At 32.4% G+C, this 20,298-nt stretch overlaps 2 protein-coding genes across 3 annotated transcripts in view; both read right to left on the bottom strand.

The window, feature by feature from the left end:
* Positions 1–20,298, bottom strand: part of LOC141460375 (uncharacterized) — a 33,731-nt gene that overhangs the window by 12,183 nt on the left and 1,250 nt on the right. For both annotated transcript variants that reach the window (XR_012461925.1, XM_074140306.1), the window contains exon 2: positions 1,111–1,212. Coding sequence is in view for 1 of the 2 variants with exons in the window: in XM_074140306.1 (XP_073996407.1) it covers positions 1,111–1,212 (102 nt within the window). In the remaining variant the exon portion in view is untranslated. The remainder of the gene's footprint in view (positions 1–1,110; positions 1,213–20,298) is intronic.
* Positions 1,652–9,698, bottom strand: LOC141460372 (uncharacterized). Its single transcript, XM_074140302.1, has 2 exons — positions 9,557–9,698; positions 1,652–8,733 (listed from the first exon to the last, which is right to left on the bottom strand). Exon 2 carries the CDS (start codon positions 8,553–8,555, stop codon positions 6,312–6,314), a length of 2,244 nt encoding a protein of 747 aa, XP_073996403.1. The 5' UTR covers positions 8,556–8,733; positions 9,557–9,698; the 3' UTR covers positions 1,652–6,311.

Genomic DNA, 20,298 nt, shown 5'->3' with positions numbered 1-20,298 from the left:
AACATTTGCTAATCAGCTTTCCTAGTTCGTCTCCTATTAGAAGCTGAATCTATGATCTGATCTGCTTGAAGCATTATTTATATTAATTGCTTAAATAATTGTGTCTATTAAAGGAATAAGTCGAGCATATAATAGAAAATGAAATGTCTGACATTCGCTTGAAGACTTCAAAATAGAACTGAAATATATTTTATAGAATTTAATACTTGAAATTTCAATAAATAATGAATAAAATGTAGAAAATAAAAAACAACTACAAAACAGGCTCTACAAGCTGGAATGTCTAACAAATATTTTTAACTTAGACTGATAACTCGTTTACACATTTTAAAAATCATAGACTAAGATATGACTGCAAATGAAAACATACATGACTGCAACCTAACCCAGCGAAAAAGTACTTCTAGCCAAATTGGTAAAAAGTACCCATATTTTGATTGAATGGTTAAAAAAAAAAGAAAAAGTATTGTCCTGTTTTTGTAAACGAAATACAGTTCGTTTTAAAAATACCTCGGTAATATCGAAGTTACACATAGAACTAACAGAATAGTGTCACCCTACATCTAATTCTAATCTCAAGATTTATTTCTTTAGGAAAGTTATTAATTTATATTATTATATTAATGAATAATATTAACTACTGTATTAAACTACTATAAAGTTGCAATTATTTACCTAGAACTAACCAACAGAGTCTAATTAAACTTATAAATTCTAACTAAACTTTACTGTTTCCCCTATAATTAGACTTCTCACAAATGAAGTTGTTGGTATGAGCCCAAAAAAATAAATTTTAATGGCCAATAATGTACTTTTCGAAAGAAACTTGAAGAAGGAAAAGCTTTGTCAATAAATTTAATTTCAAATGGGATATTCAAGTAATAAACTTTGAAATAGAGCTAAAAACGGGTGAAATTTATTTCACGTCTAAATCAGATAATAAATATGAATTTATTATTAGTTTTGTCTTTCTAAGTAAGCCACTGGCGGTGGATGCTCTTCTTAATTTGTAATTGATTTTAAAATAGATACGGTACAAAGAAAGTAATTGCCATCTATTTTAATCTACTTAAGTTGGTTAAATAAGACAGTAGATTATGTAACATTTACCCGATTCCTAGATATCCACCTTCTATGGTCAGCATGCCTCGCTCTGTGAGGTACAACCGCCTCAGATGCTCGGCGATCCCTTTCTGCCCATGCTGACTTACCCTATAACAATAATAATGTTAAAATTACTAATTTGAAGATTTTTTAAAAACGTATTTAATGAAAAGACCTTGCAAAGGAATTAATACAAAGTTTTCAGCATCTACAATATTACCAATTCTGAAACATCAGCTTCATATTAAATGTTAGTCGGAAACAGCATCAAAGAGCTAAAATAAATAAATAAAGGTAAGGTTCTTTATCACAGTAAAAATTAATAAAAAAAAAACAATATCACAAGAAATGTTTTTTTTCTTCAAAAATAAATAAATAAATCTGTTGTGAACACTAACGACGCTCTCTATCCTTGTAATTACAATTCTAATTTACAAACCTGACAATGAGTTGCGTGACAATGGATGTCCATACTTTCAAGTATCTCTATTAGGAAAAGAATTTGAAAGGCAAGCGGACGCAGAATTCACAGCTATTTAAAACCGGGTTCGCTTCTTGCTTCTCACGTAGCCTTTGAATAATTCGCTACGTCTGAAGCAGATGGAAGCTTGTTTTTTTAGCAGCTGTGTCACCATTTAAAAAACGTCGCGGTAGATTGTCACGGTGAAGGGTGTGCCAAGAGGTTGGGAGAAAAAATTACGATGATCCAGGAGGTTGGTATAGAAATTTTGGAGTAGGGAATGGATAAATTAAGAAAAAAAATGAAACACTCAGGGCATGATGAAGGTTATAGTTTGAAGTGTAATAGGGACTTTGGTGAAAATAAAAATAATAATTAATTGCTTCTTATGGCTTTAAAATGTATCTTCATCCATGTTAAATGATAACAGAATAAACAAGAAAGAATTAATAATATAGAATAAACAATCGATAGAAAAACAATTTTGCGTGGGATCAATTTAGCGTACAATTTATAGTAAATACATTAAATGTAGTAACACTAAAATAAAAGTATTGATTGTAATTTGTGATGTTCACATTTTTTTACAGTAAATGTTTATTTGAGTTGATAATTGCTTGAAGTAAATGAAACATTAATTGAAATAAAGAATTACAACACATCACACAACTGCATTGCGCACGTATTTCTTTAGCATGCCAAGAATCTTTTAAATACAGCTATGCATATGTCAATTAAATGTCAATTGCACGATGTCTGGTTGAACAGGGACATTGCAAGGGATTGTTTCAATTAGCTGGCAGAGTATTTTCGCCTGCACTGCAGAGGTTTTTTAACAACATTTACAAGTCATGTGTTTATTTATTAATCACATCGCTCAGGGTCAGTCGCATGGGCCAATATCGACAAATCGAAGCCTTGGTTAGCTCCAAATGACGGAGCTTGAAGTTTTTTTTAACAGAAACTCATCACCTCCTCATTAAATGGCACTCATCCATCTACATTTCATCTGTGATAATGTACGTAGAATAAAGGAAAACATGAAACGGTATTTGGTGGCATTTTCCACACTGTTCAATCCTGACTGACCATCTTATAAGAGTATGATATACATTCTGCATTAGGTTGGCAAAAAAAAGGATAGTAGAATGCATCCGAAATATTACTTTGGACTTCAGTGTATTTTATTTTTAATTCGTTATTTTCTTTGGCCATAATTTGACTAGCTGGAGTTAAACGCAGCTTTGAACTTTGTGAAATTCTTTATTTTATTTTGTGTTATTCACGTCACTTTACTGCAGTTTCACTCTCCAAATGGTGTACCTAATATATGGATGTGCAGCCGTTGCAGATCATTTTAAGTAAAAAGTTGGATTGTTTGAAAGTAGAGCCAGTCCTGATTTCAGTGAACACTGTCACAATGTACATCTACTAGTCACACCGTAACACCGTATTAAAATAATCTTTCAGAAGTTAGGTACACTAAAAATAATAATATAGCTCGAAATATAAAGATTAAATCGTATGTAAATCACTATCGTAGTGAGTTAAGAACGTGGGCTTACGTGAGATTCCAGGTTTTGCTCCAGTGAGAAATAAACTTTATATTATCGTAAAAACTGTAAAAGAATGTGATTCCGCCCCCGCCCCCGCGGTCACAACACTTACTTTGGACATTAAGTCTCCCTAAACAATAATGACCTTATCTGATTTTAAGAAATAAACTCATGTGACCGCATCTTACAAATAAAGTTTGAAGAATTGGTATAACATGCAATGACAAAAATGTTCGTACATTTATGTAAATACAATATTTACCAAGTTGAACCAGGGTTTCAGTTCTAAATTTTATAAATAATTTAATTAAGGGGAAAATTAAGAAACCCTAATCTGGGTGCCACGAGTTTAAATAAGGACGCTTTCACCTTTCTGTGCCTGAACCCAATGTCACAGTTATAGTTGATGTTTCTGATGAGTGATTTATTATTTATTTCAGCAAATATGTAAATTGCTCTGACTAGTGCAGGCATACTGTGTTGAATCCGAGAATAACTGAAGAAACTTCTTTTGGTCAAAAGAAATGTTAATACATGTCCATCGAAAAAAAAAAAATAATAATTGTTGGGAAGAAATTTAACCCTACGCTACCGTGCCCAGTCGAACTCAGCTTTCACAGCACAACGCTATATGCGAATGTATTTAGTATGTGTACTTGTTAATGAAACGCTAGAGTTCGCTTGTGGGCTCAATACGCCCAAATAGTTACACAACTATCCAGGTCCATAGAATATTTTGTGAGAGATGAGGCAGTGGGTGTTTGGTGCAATTTGTGCAGAGAGGCTGAAATAATCGCAGGGCCGTCATGTTCCCTGGAGGTCTCTTCCCGGTACATTAGTTATTATGAAGTAAGTACTAGACTTCTATAGTTACCAAATATTTGGTGAAAATTCCATAGCTGAAGAAACTTTTCATAATGAATTTAGAAATGAGAGAAAGTCGCTTCAGTATTTAAAAAAGAAAAGAAAAACAACATATTATTCTGGTATTTGCAGCAACAGGGTCGTCTTTGGTCAGAAAATGGAGTAAAAATGTACAGATTTTACATCATCTACTTATACAATTCAGACCAACCTACAAGTTTTGTAAATACCTAACTTTGTAGAGAATTAGCAGGCGCACAATGCTATGGAAAATGAATTCTATTAATAAAGATATAAAAATATGGTATATGAACTTTAAATCTAAACTGCATTAGATGCTATTTCCAGATATGCAAATACCACTACAAAGCTGACATCGGCAAGGATGATAAACGGCATTCAGTGTACATTTACTAAAACTATCCTGATGAATTACAAAGCCAGATTGTTCTGGTCAGAAAGGTCTAACCCACTCTCTTAGGTTCGATGTAAGAAACGACAGAGAATCATGGCATACGATCACGCAACCATACTTTTTGTTGTATAAAGATCTCTGGAACAGTATATATTAGTTTATATTTATATTAACAGCACTAAGAACCTAGGTAAGATAATGGTGGGAGACTTTATCTCAGTAACTAATCTACAAGTTTAATGATTTTATGATAAACAGTCTATACTAACTAGGACATCTATAATTATCTAATTATTTTCACATAGTTTTAGTTTAATTTAAGAAAATTGACTCTTTTTTTCACTTTCTCCAACTTTTAGAATTTAGGACGATTTATTTTAGTTCATGGTTTCACCTTCAGTCGGCTGAAGATAGTGAGTAGCATAACTATCCACATTTAATTAGTTTCGAATGAAATTTATGACTGGCCCTTCCAGATACTACTTTTTTTTGTAAATTCACTTCAGTAACATTCTATATTAGAAATTTTCTACTAAAATTAAATACAATATATCAATTTTGGAAGTTAAATTGCTTTAATTTAGATTCTGCATGATAAAACTCTATATTACGAAAATAGAATGTAATCAACTTCTTTAGGTCGAACAGGTTTCCCAAGTAAAGTCCATGCAGAATATGATAAGGCAACTCCTAACTAGAGGAGACCAAATCTAATCCTGGACTGCAGAAACTGAGAAAGTGGGCAGGCAGCTGGCTAGAGTCAAAACTAATTTGCTAAAAGGTTTTCCCTTCGCCAAACCGTTTTCTTCATTACCATACCATTCTTGTGCTAAGCATTTGTCTGATTGATAAAGGTTTTTTTTTTATGGCCACATAACAAATTTTTTTAAGTAAAAAAAAATTATTCTTTATTCTACATTTTATTATTTTCATATGTTTGTATTATTGCATTTAAGTCCACTTCGGAGAAATGCATGCAGTCTCCACTACATAATATTAAGGATTATTGTTTATTGTAGAAATTAACAGAGCTAAATAATTCCCTTAAATTATCCCTAATAATTGGATTTTGTCAGTTTATCATGCATAACTCGCTACATTGTTTTATTATCAATTCTTAATCTTAATTACTTTTATAATTCCACAAAAATAAAAAGGAGACAACAATAAACGAAGAGAAAAGCAAGAACATAATTTTTTGTACCGTACATCCCTTAAGGAGAAGGTTGGAAGAGCGATAAGCTTGGAGAAGCTTGAAAACTATTTTATGAAAATAATTTTTATTTTCCTGAGATTTCATTTAAAAAAAAAAAAAAAAAAAAAAAAAAAAAAAAAAAAAGAGCTCCCCACGATTTTCTTTAATTCGTATAGACCAACAACTATTATCTGAATAATTTTTGCATTCTGGTGAGAGCAGGAATATGTGAAAATGCCATTTATGTGTGATGTGCAATTTAAGATCTTTATAATGTTAGTGAAAATTAAATTTTATAAAATTCACACTTTAAAGGGTTAAAAAGTTAAAACCTCGAAAATTTTAGTATGAGATTGATCACAATAGATTTTTTTTAAATTGATTTTGTTGAATGCATTTCATTCACGTGACATACTGGCAGTCAGCATTTATTACTATCATCGAATGTTTTTTACATTAAACGTAAGAACTCTGCTTTTTTGTTTAAAATAAAATATTAGTTTAACTCAGGCCTCTATGGGATGCTAACTTAACTATCAGTAATAATGCTGGAATTATAATAAATATTTTCAAAAATAAACATTTATTACCAAAACAGTCACAACAAAGATCACTAAAATAAAAATTCTTCGTCATTCTGCGTCGATTTTTTTTTTTTTTTTTTTAACTGAAGTGGTTCCACTAAAATAAATTTATTTGAAGAGTTGGAATAAAAAGCTAAAATAAAGGTAGAGATTTACTCCTTGTGATTGGTTTTGCACAAACTGAAGATTTCAGCGATTCAAATATATCCAAATTGAAATCGTAGACTGAAGCGCAAAAACGTTTGGATTGGACACTTTTTGGCCAATACATTTTCTCATTTTCTAGATGCTGTAAACCACTGATCACTTTGCCAAGAAGTTTTTGTATTTTAAGCAAATAGTAACTATCAGCTACGAATCTGTAAGGAATATCTCTTACAAGTTGTATTATACATTTAGCTGCTTTTAAATCTCTAATTATGGACATCAAAATGTCTAAAACAAATGGATTATCTATTCTTTTAAATACGTGGATAATCTCTACAGAGAAATAAGGCAATAATTCGTTTATAATATTTTCTACCAATGAGAATACTTTTTTCAATAAGGAATTCTCATCTTTGGCTTCAACTAATGACAAAGTTGACCCAGAAACTGTAACATTTACAACTTGTTCTTCAGTGTGGGCAACATTTACAAATTTTTTTGGTGATACATCTAGATTGGTAGAAATATAAAATGCAGAGCCTTCATTGGGAAATGTGCCTTGTAGTTGTAAGGGAATGCTCTCATTTAGTGCAATATTATCTTGATCTGTAACAACAAAGTTGCTTTGTCCTTTTTGACTAACAATGTTCTGTGAATGGAACTCAAATTGAGGGTTAATTGTATGCTTAGCGATATATGTTTGCGAATAAGAAGACACTTGCACATTACCCTTAGCTTCTAAATGGTAAACACCACAATCTAATAATTCCTTATTACAATGACAAAATTGCAGAACATTTTCAAAACTATGAGACCAAATTTTTAAGTTTGAACGGTTTTCAACTTTAGAGTCTTTAGGCCCTTGCAGTGAGGATCTGTAGAATGAATCTTCATTTATTATGGAAGGCAACCTACACCTGCTGTCATCGTTATTCAGTGATTTAGGTAGGAACAGACTTCCTTCAGTCACCTGGAATGGACATTGCCTACGGGCTCTCAAACTGACATCACAATCTTCTAACTTCGGTTCTGAAATACTGTTTAGAAGTTCTGTAACATTTACCTGTTCAGAGGACGTTTTGTTATTACTCTTAGTTATAGCTTGGGTAATACTGTTTTGAAGAGTTTCCTTGCAATGATCTTGCATAGTTTCCGATGTGTCACACCTGACGATTCCATCAATCTCTTCTCGCAGCAGACTAATCTGGACAATGTTATCACTGTCAATACTCATGATACAATGACTCAGGTCTCTAGTCCTGCAAGAATTCAATTTCATTCCATTACTGACCGAAATTGCTTCTCTGGGCTTAAGAGAGTCATTTTCATATAATGGTAAATCAATCATAAATTCACTAAAATTTTCCCAATCCTCAAAAGAATCCACCTCTTGCGTTCCAAAATGGAAAGTAACTGAATCATTTCCACATTGAATGAACTCAACTTCCTCATCATCATTGCTACCAATTGTAAGATGAATGGAAGTAAGAGAAAGGTCTGTTTGTGATACTGAAATAGTCACCTCTTGCTTGCTACAGGATTCAAGTGTATTATATTTAACCGGCGAGCAATCCTTATCAAGTTTAGTGGACGAATCAGGATCGATTAGAGTAAATTCGGAGTCTTCATTAGTTTTAGAAGATACAGCTGTTTCACCTGTCGGCACAGAGTTTGTGGTAGGTTTGTCAAACGATAAAGGTGTGGGACCTGCATCTTGCAAATTATAAGATAAATTATCTACCTGTAGGTGATCTGTTGGTGAAACATACACAGAAACTTCTCTTGATGCCTCATTTTGATTTCTCTTCTCGAATAAGACAGGTATCCCACAAAAGCGTTGTTCTTCATATTGAATAGAACCCTTTGGCTCATTGAATAGATCCGAATTAAAGAAATCTTCAGGGCTAATCTTTGGCGGCAATTCTTGCTCGGCAACGTTATTGAAAGATTTCTCGTCGGTACGTTTAATTATGCCACAACAGCTCATGTTCGCATATAGACTCTCCAAACTGTCTTGAAATAGATCTTGTTTAGGTTTTAATTTAATTGGTATGATCGGTTCGCTGAATGGATAAAAACAAACATGGAGGTTAATATTGCCACAATTCCTGCAAATGGATGAATTAGCATTAACAGCAGTTTTCCGATAACAGTGTTCGCATAAGAATACCCGTTGACCACTGAAATGCGATTGTTCTTCATTATGTGGCTTTGTCATTTTATTGCCCATTTTTAAACAAAATATGAGATAGTTATCAATATTTTTTAATGTTATTATTCATCCAATTGTACAACAAGCAAGGATCATCCTGATCCCTATAAATTATTCAAAATCATATCTTCCATCGTAGTTTACTTAAAAGAATGGAAATTGCTTTCAAAAATCTTCCAATGTTTAACAAGAAGACCTAAAAAATGAAAACAATTTGGTCTTACTCAAGTTTCTGTTCCTAAAATTATTACAATGGTTGTTTAAAGCCAAACGAAACTGTCACCCAATAAAATAGATGGAGATTTTTTTGAAAAGTTTCTGACAGGGTAATAACTCTTACAAGGTTATCATAGTCGCATGGCAACAATTAATGATGATGATAATGGGCCCCAGGCCAGGGGCAGGCAAAAGTGTTCATTATTAGCAACTTACCTAAATTTACTACGTTACCAACAAGGCATGGCGGCCATTGAGATGATTGTAGCCACTGTAGACTGGAGAAACCTGAGGGATTGCGTGGTCCTGGCAGCGGATGGCTGGTGTAGGTTTGTCAAAAGGGAAAGAAAAAGCCACTGTACAGATTGCGTCAGTCAGAAAGCCTTCTAAGAATCACATTTTGGCCCTTCAGAGAAGAAAACTCATTGCTACATATTTTGCACAGGAGCAATAGTCTCTAATTTGATTAAACAGATAGAACTGGATAGAAGGTTCCATAATCACTCTGGGTCGCGATGGTTAACGATAATGGAATCTAATCTAAGAAAAAATATTGAAATTTTCCAATGATAATAATAGTATTGTTAAGAAATCATATGACATATACTTGCATAAATTTTTAAAAAATTATCTCAGCGGAACATTTTACAAAATTTGTATTAATTTTAATGCAATTTTGGGGGAGCAGCGATTTTATTTAAATTTTATGTAACGTTCCAAATTCAATTAGAAAAATTTTTACTTTTGTTCACAATGAAATAAAAATTTTAAATTTACAAATTTAAAACACATTACAAACTTACAAATAAATTCTTTCCACATTCCTGTTATAAAGAGATATTCGAATCGCTAATATATTATAATACATCAAAAATTAAAAAAAAAGAACGATATATTCTTATAAAATTTAACTGAAATATATTTCAGTTATGGTTGAAATGATACATATGCTAAATTTTAATATTTTGAATTTAGTTTCCTTGGAAATTATTTCCAATTTTCACTTTTGAAGGAATACTGAAATTTATTTCTTTCATGTAACTCACTTGAGAAATCTTAGGAATCCAATATATCGTTTAAAATACGACTGCAAGTGAAACTGAAGCCTTTCTTACATAAAATATGTCTCCCATTTGAAGAACGAAAATATAACCAACGACAGGTATTACGTTTTCAGGTCAGATAATATTGAGTGGTTGCTAGGGGTGAGGCGGTGAGGAGAGTAGCTCTGGTTTGGTCTGCCAACTGTTGCTAAGGGGTCGGTGAGGGAAGGCACCAACTGGTGTGTGCCGGCATGAGGGGGGGTCTTGCAAAATCCAACAGGTGGCTCTAAACACACCAAACTTCTCTGACGTGTTCACCAGCCTTATATTTCCACAATTTATCCCATATTGTTGCCTGTAGAAGTGGTTTTTGAATTTGTCTGTTATTAATAATATATACATAAGATTTTTAAAACTGAATGTTCGTAGAAAACATAGAAATAACATACTTGGAAAATATATTTTATAGTAACTAAATAATCCTTCACTTTTCTTTTTCTTAAGAATTGTACAATGTCACTTCACACTTTATTCCCTTCATAAATATGTGTAGTACTTTGAGGTTTCTGGTAAAGTGAAAATCATATTTTCAAACGAAGACATCTTTTAATGAAATAAAAAAAATAAGAATTCTGTCTGTTATTTCACTTATTGATTTGTCAGTAGTTCCTTTTTTCTACCATTTTTCAAAATATTGTTTTGAAACCTCTAAATTTTCGTGAAAACAAGTCCAAAATTATCTTCAGAATTTTATTCCACTTGTAAATCATTCATTTTTGTCTTGTTTGTTTTTCAAACTGATGAGAATTATAGTTTAGGTTGCTTTCTAATTGATTAAAGCTAATTGAAATAAAAGACATATTTTTTAAACAAGGTAAGACCATGACTTCAGGTCGTGGCTGTCTAAAGTAATATATCTCGAGGGGATGTGGAACAGCCACTTCTTGTCGAGTTAGTATGAGCATCGCAGCGATTATCCCAGCCTAACTTCACAAACAACACTAACTTTCAACTCACGTAATTAACACAGATAATTGATATGGGCAATTACTTAGTTCACAATCACTGATCTTTAAGGTACATATAAGATTCCCTCTTTAATCTAAGACATGATTACAGAACCTTATAAAATAGCAGAAGCCTTCTGCGAGTAGAATTTTCATTAGGCAACCTTGGTGTCTTCTGTGGCCACAGTCCGTTTTCTTCAGCAGTTCGCTAATTTTAAGACATCTAGATAAATATATCAAGCACAGTCTGTACACATCACCACTTTGCTTACTATCAGCCTGTAATGATACTTTTCATCAAGACTGCCTGACCAGTACGAGACAATTGTTCAGCATTGCTGTCCCAATCAACAGGAATAAGTTCCAGCGTTTGCCGCACCAGTTTGTTCAGAATGTCAGCAATAAGTCCCTAACTTAATTAAGAACACGAATCTTGGCTCTAGGAACTTTAACTCAATTGAAATTATGGTTCGCACACTAAACTTATTTCTAATTGGCTAATTGAGCTTAGGAACTGCAGGTTGGTAAGATGGTATGCAAGTTTGAAGAAGAGGGCTTCAAGAAAAGAATGGATTTGTTTACTTTCAATGGTCGACAATCATTTTCTTACTTGATACTAAATTATGACACATAATTTTATACTGAAATACTACGGACAATTTCTTCTTTTTTTTCACGCGCCTCCGTGTACGTCATTAAGGCCCAATATCTCCATATCTTTTTCTTATCCAACAATATTGCCGCCCCTCTCTCTTGAATGAACCGGCGTTCTGTTAACCAGCGCTTGCGCTGTGCCCTTTCACATCGATCCCTGTTACCCTCCTCTGCTCCTGCCTCTTGAACAGTCCAAGTCCGCCTGCCGTTAGCCACCGTTACGTTCTTCGCCGTGTTTCACGTCCTCTCCACTTACCCTTGTCACTTCCACTACGGCCTCCAACTTGTCTCCGAACCTGATGACTGACCCGCCACACCTTACCCTGTCCATTTTACAGCTTAAACCCTCTTTTACTTCGTACTCACCTTGCTTACACTTTATACCGGTTACCCAAGACTTTTCCACAAGCACGTTGCCATCAACTCTAGCCCATAAAAGCAGCAAGTTAATATAAACTTTTTTTTTTATCTTCGTTTAATAACATGTAAGAGGTTATAACCAACAAAATTATTAACTATATTACAATATAAAACTTAGAATTTAATAACCTATTTGGAACGACCAATTAAGAAACGTGCTCTTGATTATAAGGTAAAACGGCGTAAGAATCATATTTTCCTCACCATTTTAAAAATAATATCTTTGTTTATTGTTAAATTATATTAAATGATGAACTTCACATATGACGGAAGTAAATGTGGTCATATATTTATTTACGTTATTTGTGTATTAGTGAATCTGACCACGATCCTTGAATTTAAACTCCCAAATTCCAAAGAAAACTTACAAGCGAGTAATAAGCATAAGTTACAGACAATCAAAACGATGAAACGGTGAACATCTCAAAAACATAAGGTTATCGACCAGAGGGAACCTGACTATAACTTAGGTAGCAAAACGCCTCCACTGAAAATATCAGTATACTTGAATGGATTTTTCACTTTTTGTGAACATCTCAAAAACATAAGGTTATCGACCAGAGGGAACCTGACTATAACTTAGGTAGCAAAACGCCTCCACTGAAAATATCAGTATACTTGAATGGATTTTTCACTTTTTGTGAACATCTCAAAAACATAAGGTTATCGACCAGAGGGAACCTGACTATAACTTAGGTAGCAAAACGCCTCCACTGAAAATATCAGTATACTTGAATGGATTTTTCACTTTTTTTAAAATGATTTTCTCGAATATATCTAAAAAAAAATTCTTTAAACTGTGTTCTCGCATATTATACTTATTCACAGTAGTCCCTAACTTTTATTCGAAATAATTTTTTGCAGTAAAATTAAATTAAGTGCACTTCTGCGAAAGGAGAGTGGATACGCTTATTCTAGGAAATACAATTTTTGTATACTGTATGATCTTATGTCATATATTATTAAAAAACAGAGTTAAATTGTCGCAAGAAAATCCAAAGAAGAAACAAGAGTGAATAAAATCCAAAAATGGAAGTAATACTTTACTAAACGGATTTTCACCTTTATTGCGTAAATCACTGTTATAAATGGTACTGTTCAAGAAAGCATGACGTATCAGCACCTCTAGAATTCTCCTAAAATCAATACTGTTATCTAAAAGAATTTTTCGGCTCAAACATTTTCAAACTAACCTTCCGCACCAGCCTATCTCAAAACACTATTACTTTCTTAAGAAACCCTTTCCATAATTTTTCTATTTTTATTGAGGAATAACCTATTTTTCTATTTTTATGAAGGAACCTCTTTAGTCTATAACGATGATTAGATTAGACAACTTAGAGTTCGGATAGAAAGCTATGACGACCCCCAAAGGGACAACAGCGGCCCCATTAGTTAGAACTGGATGCTTAATGGGCGGCTCCTGGGTTAAGCTTGAAGGGCATGAGTTTTCTTCTCTGTAACTTCACATTGCGACACAATAAGGACATTGCTATAAATACTCTTCCTGATAAAACCTTTACAGACTGCAGGTTGGCAGATCGACGCTTATTATGTATGTGTTAATGAGACCATCCAAATGTTAGCTCCAGCCTTGCTGGACTGATTCTGTAGTAAACATAGGCAAATTTAACAATGAACTTCTTTTCCTACCTCTTTCCATCCACCATTGCTGCAACTTAGTGTACGCCCGCGCTTTGATTGCTTCACTTGTGAATCACTTTGTTACACCAAGAAAAATTTCAGATTCTTTGGGAACTCCCTTATAAACGGTCTGTCGCTTCAGTGACCTAAATGCTCGGCCATCCTCACCAATTCTTCTCAGAATCTTGAAGTAGTCCTTGAAATGACCTCGTAGGACTTGATAATCTGTAAGGCCGTCTGTGAGTCTAGAGGAAAATATATATATAAGTCTATACATTAAAATATGTATTTTCCAACAATTACGTAAACCAGAAATTTATGTCACTTAAATGTGCCATTACTCAGAACTAATGTAGGGTTGCAACTATGGTGCAATATGAGGTGACCGGAAAACGGCAGTGACATTAGTAGTGACGAAGAGTGGCGATTCTACTTGCAAGGGTGAGTTCGCCTGACTGTATCCCACTTCCGCAAAGAAACTAAATCTAATTTACATAAGTTATAGGATATATCACCGCTGCACGAACGCCAAATGCAATCGGGTCTCAGAGTTTTTAACTAACATTAAACATTAAGCCATTTAATTCTAAATAATATTATAATTTCAAATGTACATTTGTTTTCAGAAACCTATTCCACAGAAAAAATTTAATTATTATTTATTTATTAATTTTATCATATACTTGTGTGTCATTGAGCCAATAATACCTTTCTGATACTCTAATCGAACATTATCATCGTGAATCGTAACTTTACTTTTTTTTACCTATGTTAGAGAAATTATTGCAGTGGTGCAGAATATCTTTATATAAAATACACGTTTTGTGGGTCAAAAAGCGTATGGAAAAAACTGCTTTTACAAACTGAACAAATGTACAAGTTCTGTTGTGAGGAAGTAAACCGCCGAAAATTCACTTAAGTTATTATTGAGGTGGCAGTTTATTTTAAAATTCACAAAATCTGCTCCTTCTGAAACAACTCCTACTTTCTCGAGGCGTGAAGTTTAATGGGGGTGTAGTAAGCACTGTTGAGGATGATGATTTGGAAGACGAAATAGTTGCAGTAAATGCTTCAGCTCAAGATAAGTAATAATATCGTAATTATAAGTAATTTTTGACGAATAATGGTAGTAGTTTTTACTTTGCTTTGCAAACATTTCTGAAATAAGTATAGATAAAACATAATATATATTTAGAAGACAATTAAGCAATAAAATTAAAATAAAGAAAAAATTGAATACTGACCCAATTATGGGGTGGATATGGTGGAAAAGGTCCAATTTCCTTTGTAGCAACATGACTGGGTAATTCGAATCTGCCCCTTCGGAACTTTTTCTGTCGTAACTTCTCCTTTTCTCTGATGATAAGCGCGGCCTGCATACTAGCCCTGGTGCACGCCGCCAGTTCTGCATCTCACTACTAACCCCCTCGGTCCGACCACAATGCAGTTATTCATCTTATTTGGTGATTAAAATTGCAAATTTCTTTAGATGAATTTTCAATTTTTCGTTCCATTTATTAAAAAGAAGAAAAACAAAACTAAAACTAAAAATTAAGCACGTCTTGTTTAAGTTTATTTCAAAGATAGTCTCTATTCATTTAAGCCACCATTATTTTAAATTAATCAATAATCAAAGTCCGCTACCACACTATCAGTCGACACTTTTGTGGAAAATAAAACCGCTATAACTCAAACACTAAGTATTTTTTCCCGCCTAAACTTATATATTTTTATATTTGTTAATTTTTTAAATATATATTTATAGAAAAAGAGTGGACCTCGCGAACAAGCATCTAAAGCGATACCTTTTTATTTATAATTGACATGAAGTGATGACAAGCAGAAGACGTAAATATAAAAAACAACAGAAACGTCCCAGCAAATATATTGTCCTTTTTTTTTAAAAAAAAAATATTTTTTTCAAGAAACTGTTCCCCCCTCTTTTTGAAAATTAATATTCTTTATTATCCTTTTATTTCGGTCCTTTTTATTTTGTTTTTTCAAACCAAAATATGAATTTTAATTTTTTGTTATTTTTAAAGATTATAATATATTTAAATATAGTTTTCTTATTTCTTCTTCTAAGTAATATATATTTAGCGAAATATTGATATGTGGGCACAAGAAGCGTAGAATAGGCCGTATGGTCTTATTTTCCTTTCTTTTATTAGGTTTTCTCTTCTATTTTCTCTTTCTCTCTTTACCTAACTCTTTGCATAATAACACATAGATATCTATTATATATATATATATATTTCTTTTTTGTTATTTTTATTGTTTGGTCCTTGAGTTACTGTTAAGATGTATTCCTTCGCAGTTGGATGTTCTTCTTCTTGGATGAATAAGAACACTAGTAAGAACTACAACTTTTTCTGTATTGGGCGGGTAAAAAAACTTAATTCCACTTTTTTTTTTTTTTTTTAATTATTGATTCCTTTTTTAGAAGTATACCTGCGGGAAAATACAAGAATTATTTTCTCTGTAATCATTATTTTACTTTTTTCAAGATACCTTGCGAGTTTCTACTGGTTTTTGGTCCTCTCTATTGCAATTTACACTAGCTGAATATAAATGTCAGCGAAAAAAAGGAGATAACATTGTACTCAACCTATCAAAACACCAAAAAACAAACTATCCATCAAGATTCCATAAAGATAAACATATTCAAAGGATATTGAACAAAATTACAAATCAGAATTAAATCACAATCACCAAATGAAAGATTTTTTTTTTGTTTTAGCTAAATGGCAATTATAATTAATGATGTGTAAAAGATTTATTAAGAAAGTAAGATTTCCAAATCATTTCGTAAAAAATACCTGTTGGCAAAATTTTATTTGAAATTGGTCCTGTTCCGGTTCTTGAAGGAGTAGTAAATGTGTTGCTAAAATTCTACAACTTAAAGGACTATTTAATTTAACTGATGGGATTTCCCAATTTTTTGAGATTTTTTTTAAAAAAAACACCTCCTGTCTCCTAACTTCGAATACATTTACAACATTTTGACCATAACCTTTGTTAAAATAATTTTTTTTAGCAAAAATTATTTTTAGGTCACTCTGAAGATGGATTGATTATTGAGATAGACTCCCTTGTAACCTGCGAAATTTTGGTATAAGACAGTTTTCATGAAACTATATCATTTTTTTCTTTATTTTTGTTTATTGTATTTTACAACCTCAAAAATGTTGCAACAAGAAATGTCATTAAAGTAAAGTAATGCCTACTTTTTCTAGTTTATCTATCAACTTTTGTCAAACTACCAAATTAGGAGTTGTGAATGAAAGCAAAAAGCATACAGACTTCACTACAAATTTCTTATATGTATATATGTATATACTTGAATAACATTCAAGGCTTAGGCTGGGAATCGAATCTAGTAAACCACCAAAATACTTCTTAGCTTTTCAGGCTTCGCCTCAATACATTCGGATACCTTGACACCTGAAATGCCTTAAATTAAAACACTGACGCGGTGTCCACATAACTGTTAGTAATAAATATATGTGTTTTAAAAATTAGCAATTATAATTTTGGAAGAAAATTTAACAATCAAAAAATGAAATAATCGCATTCAAAGAAAGTAGTGTGAATATTTTACATCAGATTTTGTTTATCTCAGTTTTAAGAGGATCTAAAAAATTATGGGGTTGGGGGAACTGAAAATTCAATGCTTTACTAAAAGAGAAACTCAGCGTTAAGTGCATTCATTTATAAATTCATGTTGTCACGCTATTATTTAAGTTTATATAGCCACAAATTTATTGTTTATGATAACCTTTATATGAAAATTGATAAGGATATAAATATATTTCCTCGTTGGTGAACATTCAATTTTCCAGCCTTGTGAATGTTGTGTGGATATCTCTACGTGATTTATTGGTTAACTTAGTAGCGTGAAGAATTTCTATTTTGACAGTTTATCTACACATACACCAAGTAGAAGTTGAATAGTAAATCTTGTAGTATACATTTATGTATAAATATTGCGAATACATTCGAATAGGCAGTTAGGATACATCGACCATTAAATTAATTTAACCATAAAAATTGAAGGGTAGAGTGGAATAGGCTATGATTTTTATTTCGTTTAAGTGCCACAAAGAAATCCTGTAGTCAGAATTTGGTCAAAATTGATGTAACTACTGGTAGTGGTCCAAGTGAATCAATTTTTCCCCTTTTTCTTAGTTTCCCGAATAGGAAATGAAAGTGGTATGAAAAGATTTTTTTTTTAAATAAGTGCACACTAACATTTATTCGAAACATTTTCCTTGAAAACTTCATTTTAGGGCATTTTTCTAGTAAGGATATGGACACCGCTTTTCTGAAGTGCCACTATAGTTTAATGCAAGGATCTATCAGTTGCATAAAAATTATATTATCCATTATTCCGAAACATCACTTTAGCTTCTTTTTTTAAAAAAATATTATACACTAACTACTCCTGTATTTTTAAACTTTTTTCCTGGGATAATTAATTTTTGGGCAGAATGAGGTTAAGTTTTTTTCTGACGTGCCTTTTTTCTTGAATTGTACGTTTTCTCATCAATACTGTTATGAGAATTAATTATGTTTAAAATTCTTAAAATAAAAAGAAAAAATATCTTTTCAAAAAGCTTCAGTAGAAAATTTTGTAAGCTTCCCCCAATGCAGATTTTTTTTCGTAATAATGCTTAAAATAAAAAAAAAACTAAATGTCAAACAATAATAATAATAGTGGTAAGTACTTAGTCAATTACTAAATTATTATTACTATTAAATAGCATGAAGAGAAATGATTAAAGCAAATTCTTGTGTTTAGCAAAGTGAACCACTATATATAATAAATGGTGGGTCCAAGTTGCCCCTGGGAGAGTGGAAGACGGTTGTTTAAACTAGGTCATAGTTGCGGAGAATGAGCCTCTGCGAGGGTGGCAGCTCCATAAATGCCCTCCTCCAGAGATACCATTCCGCCAGCTAGCTGTTCTCTCTGGAACACTAACAGACAGACTGATAGCATCCGTTCACGAAACACTGTATTAATTATTGCTGCTAATTAGGTTGCCTTCCCCGTGCCTGTCAACCGTTCCTATTTTCTACAATTCCGCTCTTAGCACCTAGGGATCTGTTCGTATTCCAGTTAATAACAAATTAAAAACAAAAAATTACAACACCTTTGTCTGCCTGTGATTTTCTCTCTAGTTTGACAAGTTTGCCAATTTTTAAAAGTGGTACTTTCACATCCTTATTATTGGTCCAGTTTTTAGATTTATTTACTAGCTGTAACATAATATTTATAATTTTAGTTTTTTTTAATCCCCTCTTAAAGGGAGGAAATGTTGAATTCTGTAAGTCTTCGAATGTCCTATAATTGCTGTTTTAATTCTGTCTTTTGTTTTGTAGCGACAGTTAAGATTATTTACTCAGTAAATGTTGAAGTAGTTGGTAGCGTTTTGTCATGTCTGGTTTTTTGAGTCTGATATGGGGATATCTCTTGTGTCGTCCGTCTAAACATAATGAAGGTTTATCATATAAAAATTCTTCTTAAGAACAGTAGGTAAAGAAATTACTATGATGCATGTAAGCAAGGTTCGCGAAATCTTGGATATTCGTTTCTAGATCTTAAAGCTACCTGAAAAAAATATTGGCTTAAATTGATTTAAATTCAACTATTTAATAAAGAACAGATTGTTTTTTTCCCCTTTGTAAAACAAAAGAATGAGGGAAGAAAGGCACAAATACTCTTGACGATCTGCAAGTCAGGAATGCTTAATTTGGATGGGATTAAACTCCCAGGACAAAGTAATCTCAAGGATTAGTCTAGTTCCCAATTTACTTTGTTTTACAGTAATAAATGGCTTCTCATTTGCTCACTTGTTATTGGTACCAAATTCTTGTTACAACCCTTACAATTATATCCCTTTGAATAATTTATTTATTATTAATTCAACGTACTAGATTTCTGTGCTTAGTAGTGGTAAGGTTAAAGTTAAAGGGAAACAGTTCAGGGAAGCGTGCTGGCCCCTCTCTTAATCCCTTCTTTCCTTATAAAATGAATGTTTTATTAGAAAAGTTACTATTAAGAACAGAATATTTCAGGTACATTTCATTCTTAATATAAAATTTATTATGCCATTTTATTTCTTTCGTATTTTTTAAATATTTATTTTTATAAAACTCAAACTGGCGCCCACAATACAAACGACTGTATACAATACATAATATTACTAGATTTAACTGTATAAATCAACTGACCGTTACCTTCTAAATAAAACAGCTGAACTGCAAAGAAACTAAGGGACCTCTTTGGACCCTTAAAACCGACACGAACTCTATTCACTAAACACGAACATTAAGAGTGAGTCAAGGTCAGAACGAGAGAGAAAAAATACAAACTATATTATTTTCAGAATTAGTTATTATTTAAAATGGAACAATAATAATAATAAGATCGTTACATGCGATGAATATCTTTATGTGAGAAAGCCAAGGCTCTGAAATTGTCCTTAGTGATGCTGTTATATGGCCCGCTGAATTTCTCAGATCAAATCTCCTACTTTGTCGTCAAAAAGTAATACTCTGGTGCAATCACCCACACGATTTTCTCTTGCCATAATTCTCAAGGTTCTACCCTATTTTATTTTTTCAACCTCGATTTTTGAAACAAATCTAACTTTTTCTCTTCAGATGACCCTAAAACGAATTTCATATAAACTTGTCTTACATAGTAAGACTACGTAGGGAAAAAAAACTTTCAGCGGTGTAAACAATCTATAATAATTAAAGTAAATATTTTGC

The sequence above is a fragment of the Rhodnius prolixus genome, unplaced genomic scaffold (assembly GCF_049639745.1).
Source record: "Rhodnius prolixus isolate KJV_2025 unplaced genomic scaffold, Rpr scaffold_6, whole genome shotgun sequence".
Taxonomy (NCBI): domain Eukaryota; kingdom Metazoa; phylum Arthropoda; class Insecta; order Hemiptera; family Reduviidae; genus Rhodnius; species Rhodnius prolixus.
The sequence above is the reverse complement of the archived record's forward strand: the minus strand, read 5'-3'. Positions and strand labels throughout refer to the sequence as shown.

Excerpts from the sequence above, each read along its gene's own strand:
- LOC141460372 (XM_074140302.1), bottom strand. The coding sequence starts at position 8,555 with ATGGGCAATAAAATGACAAAGCCACATAATGAAGAACAATCGCATTTC.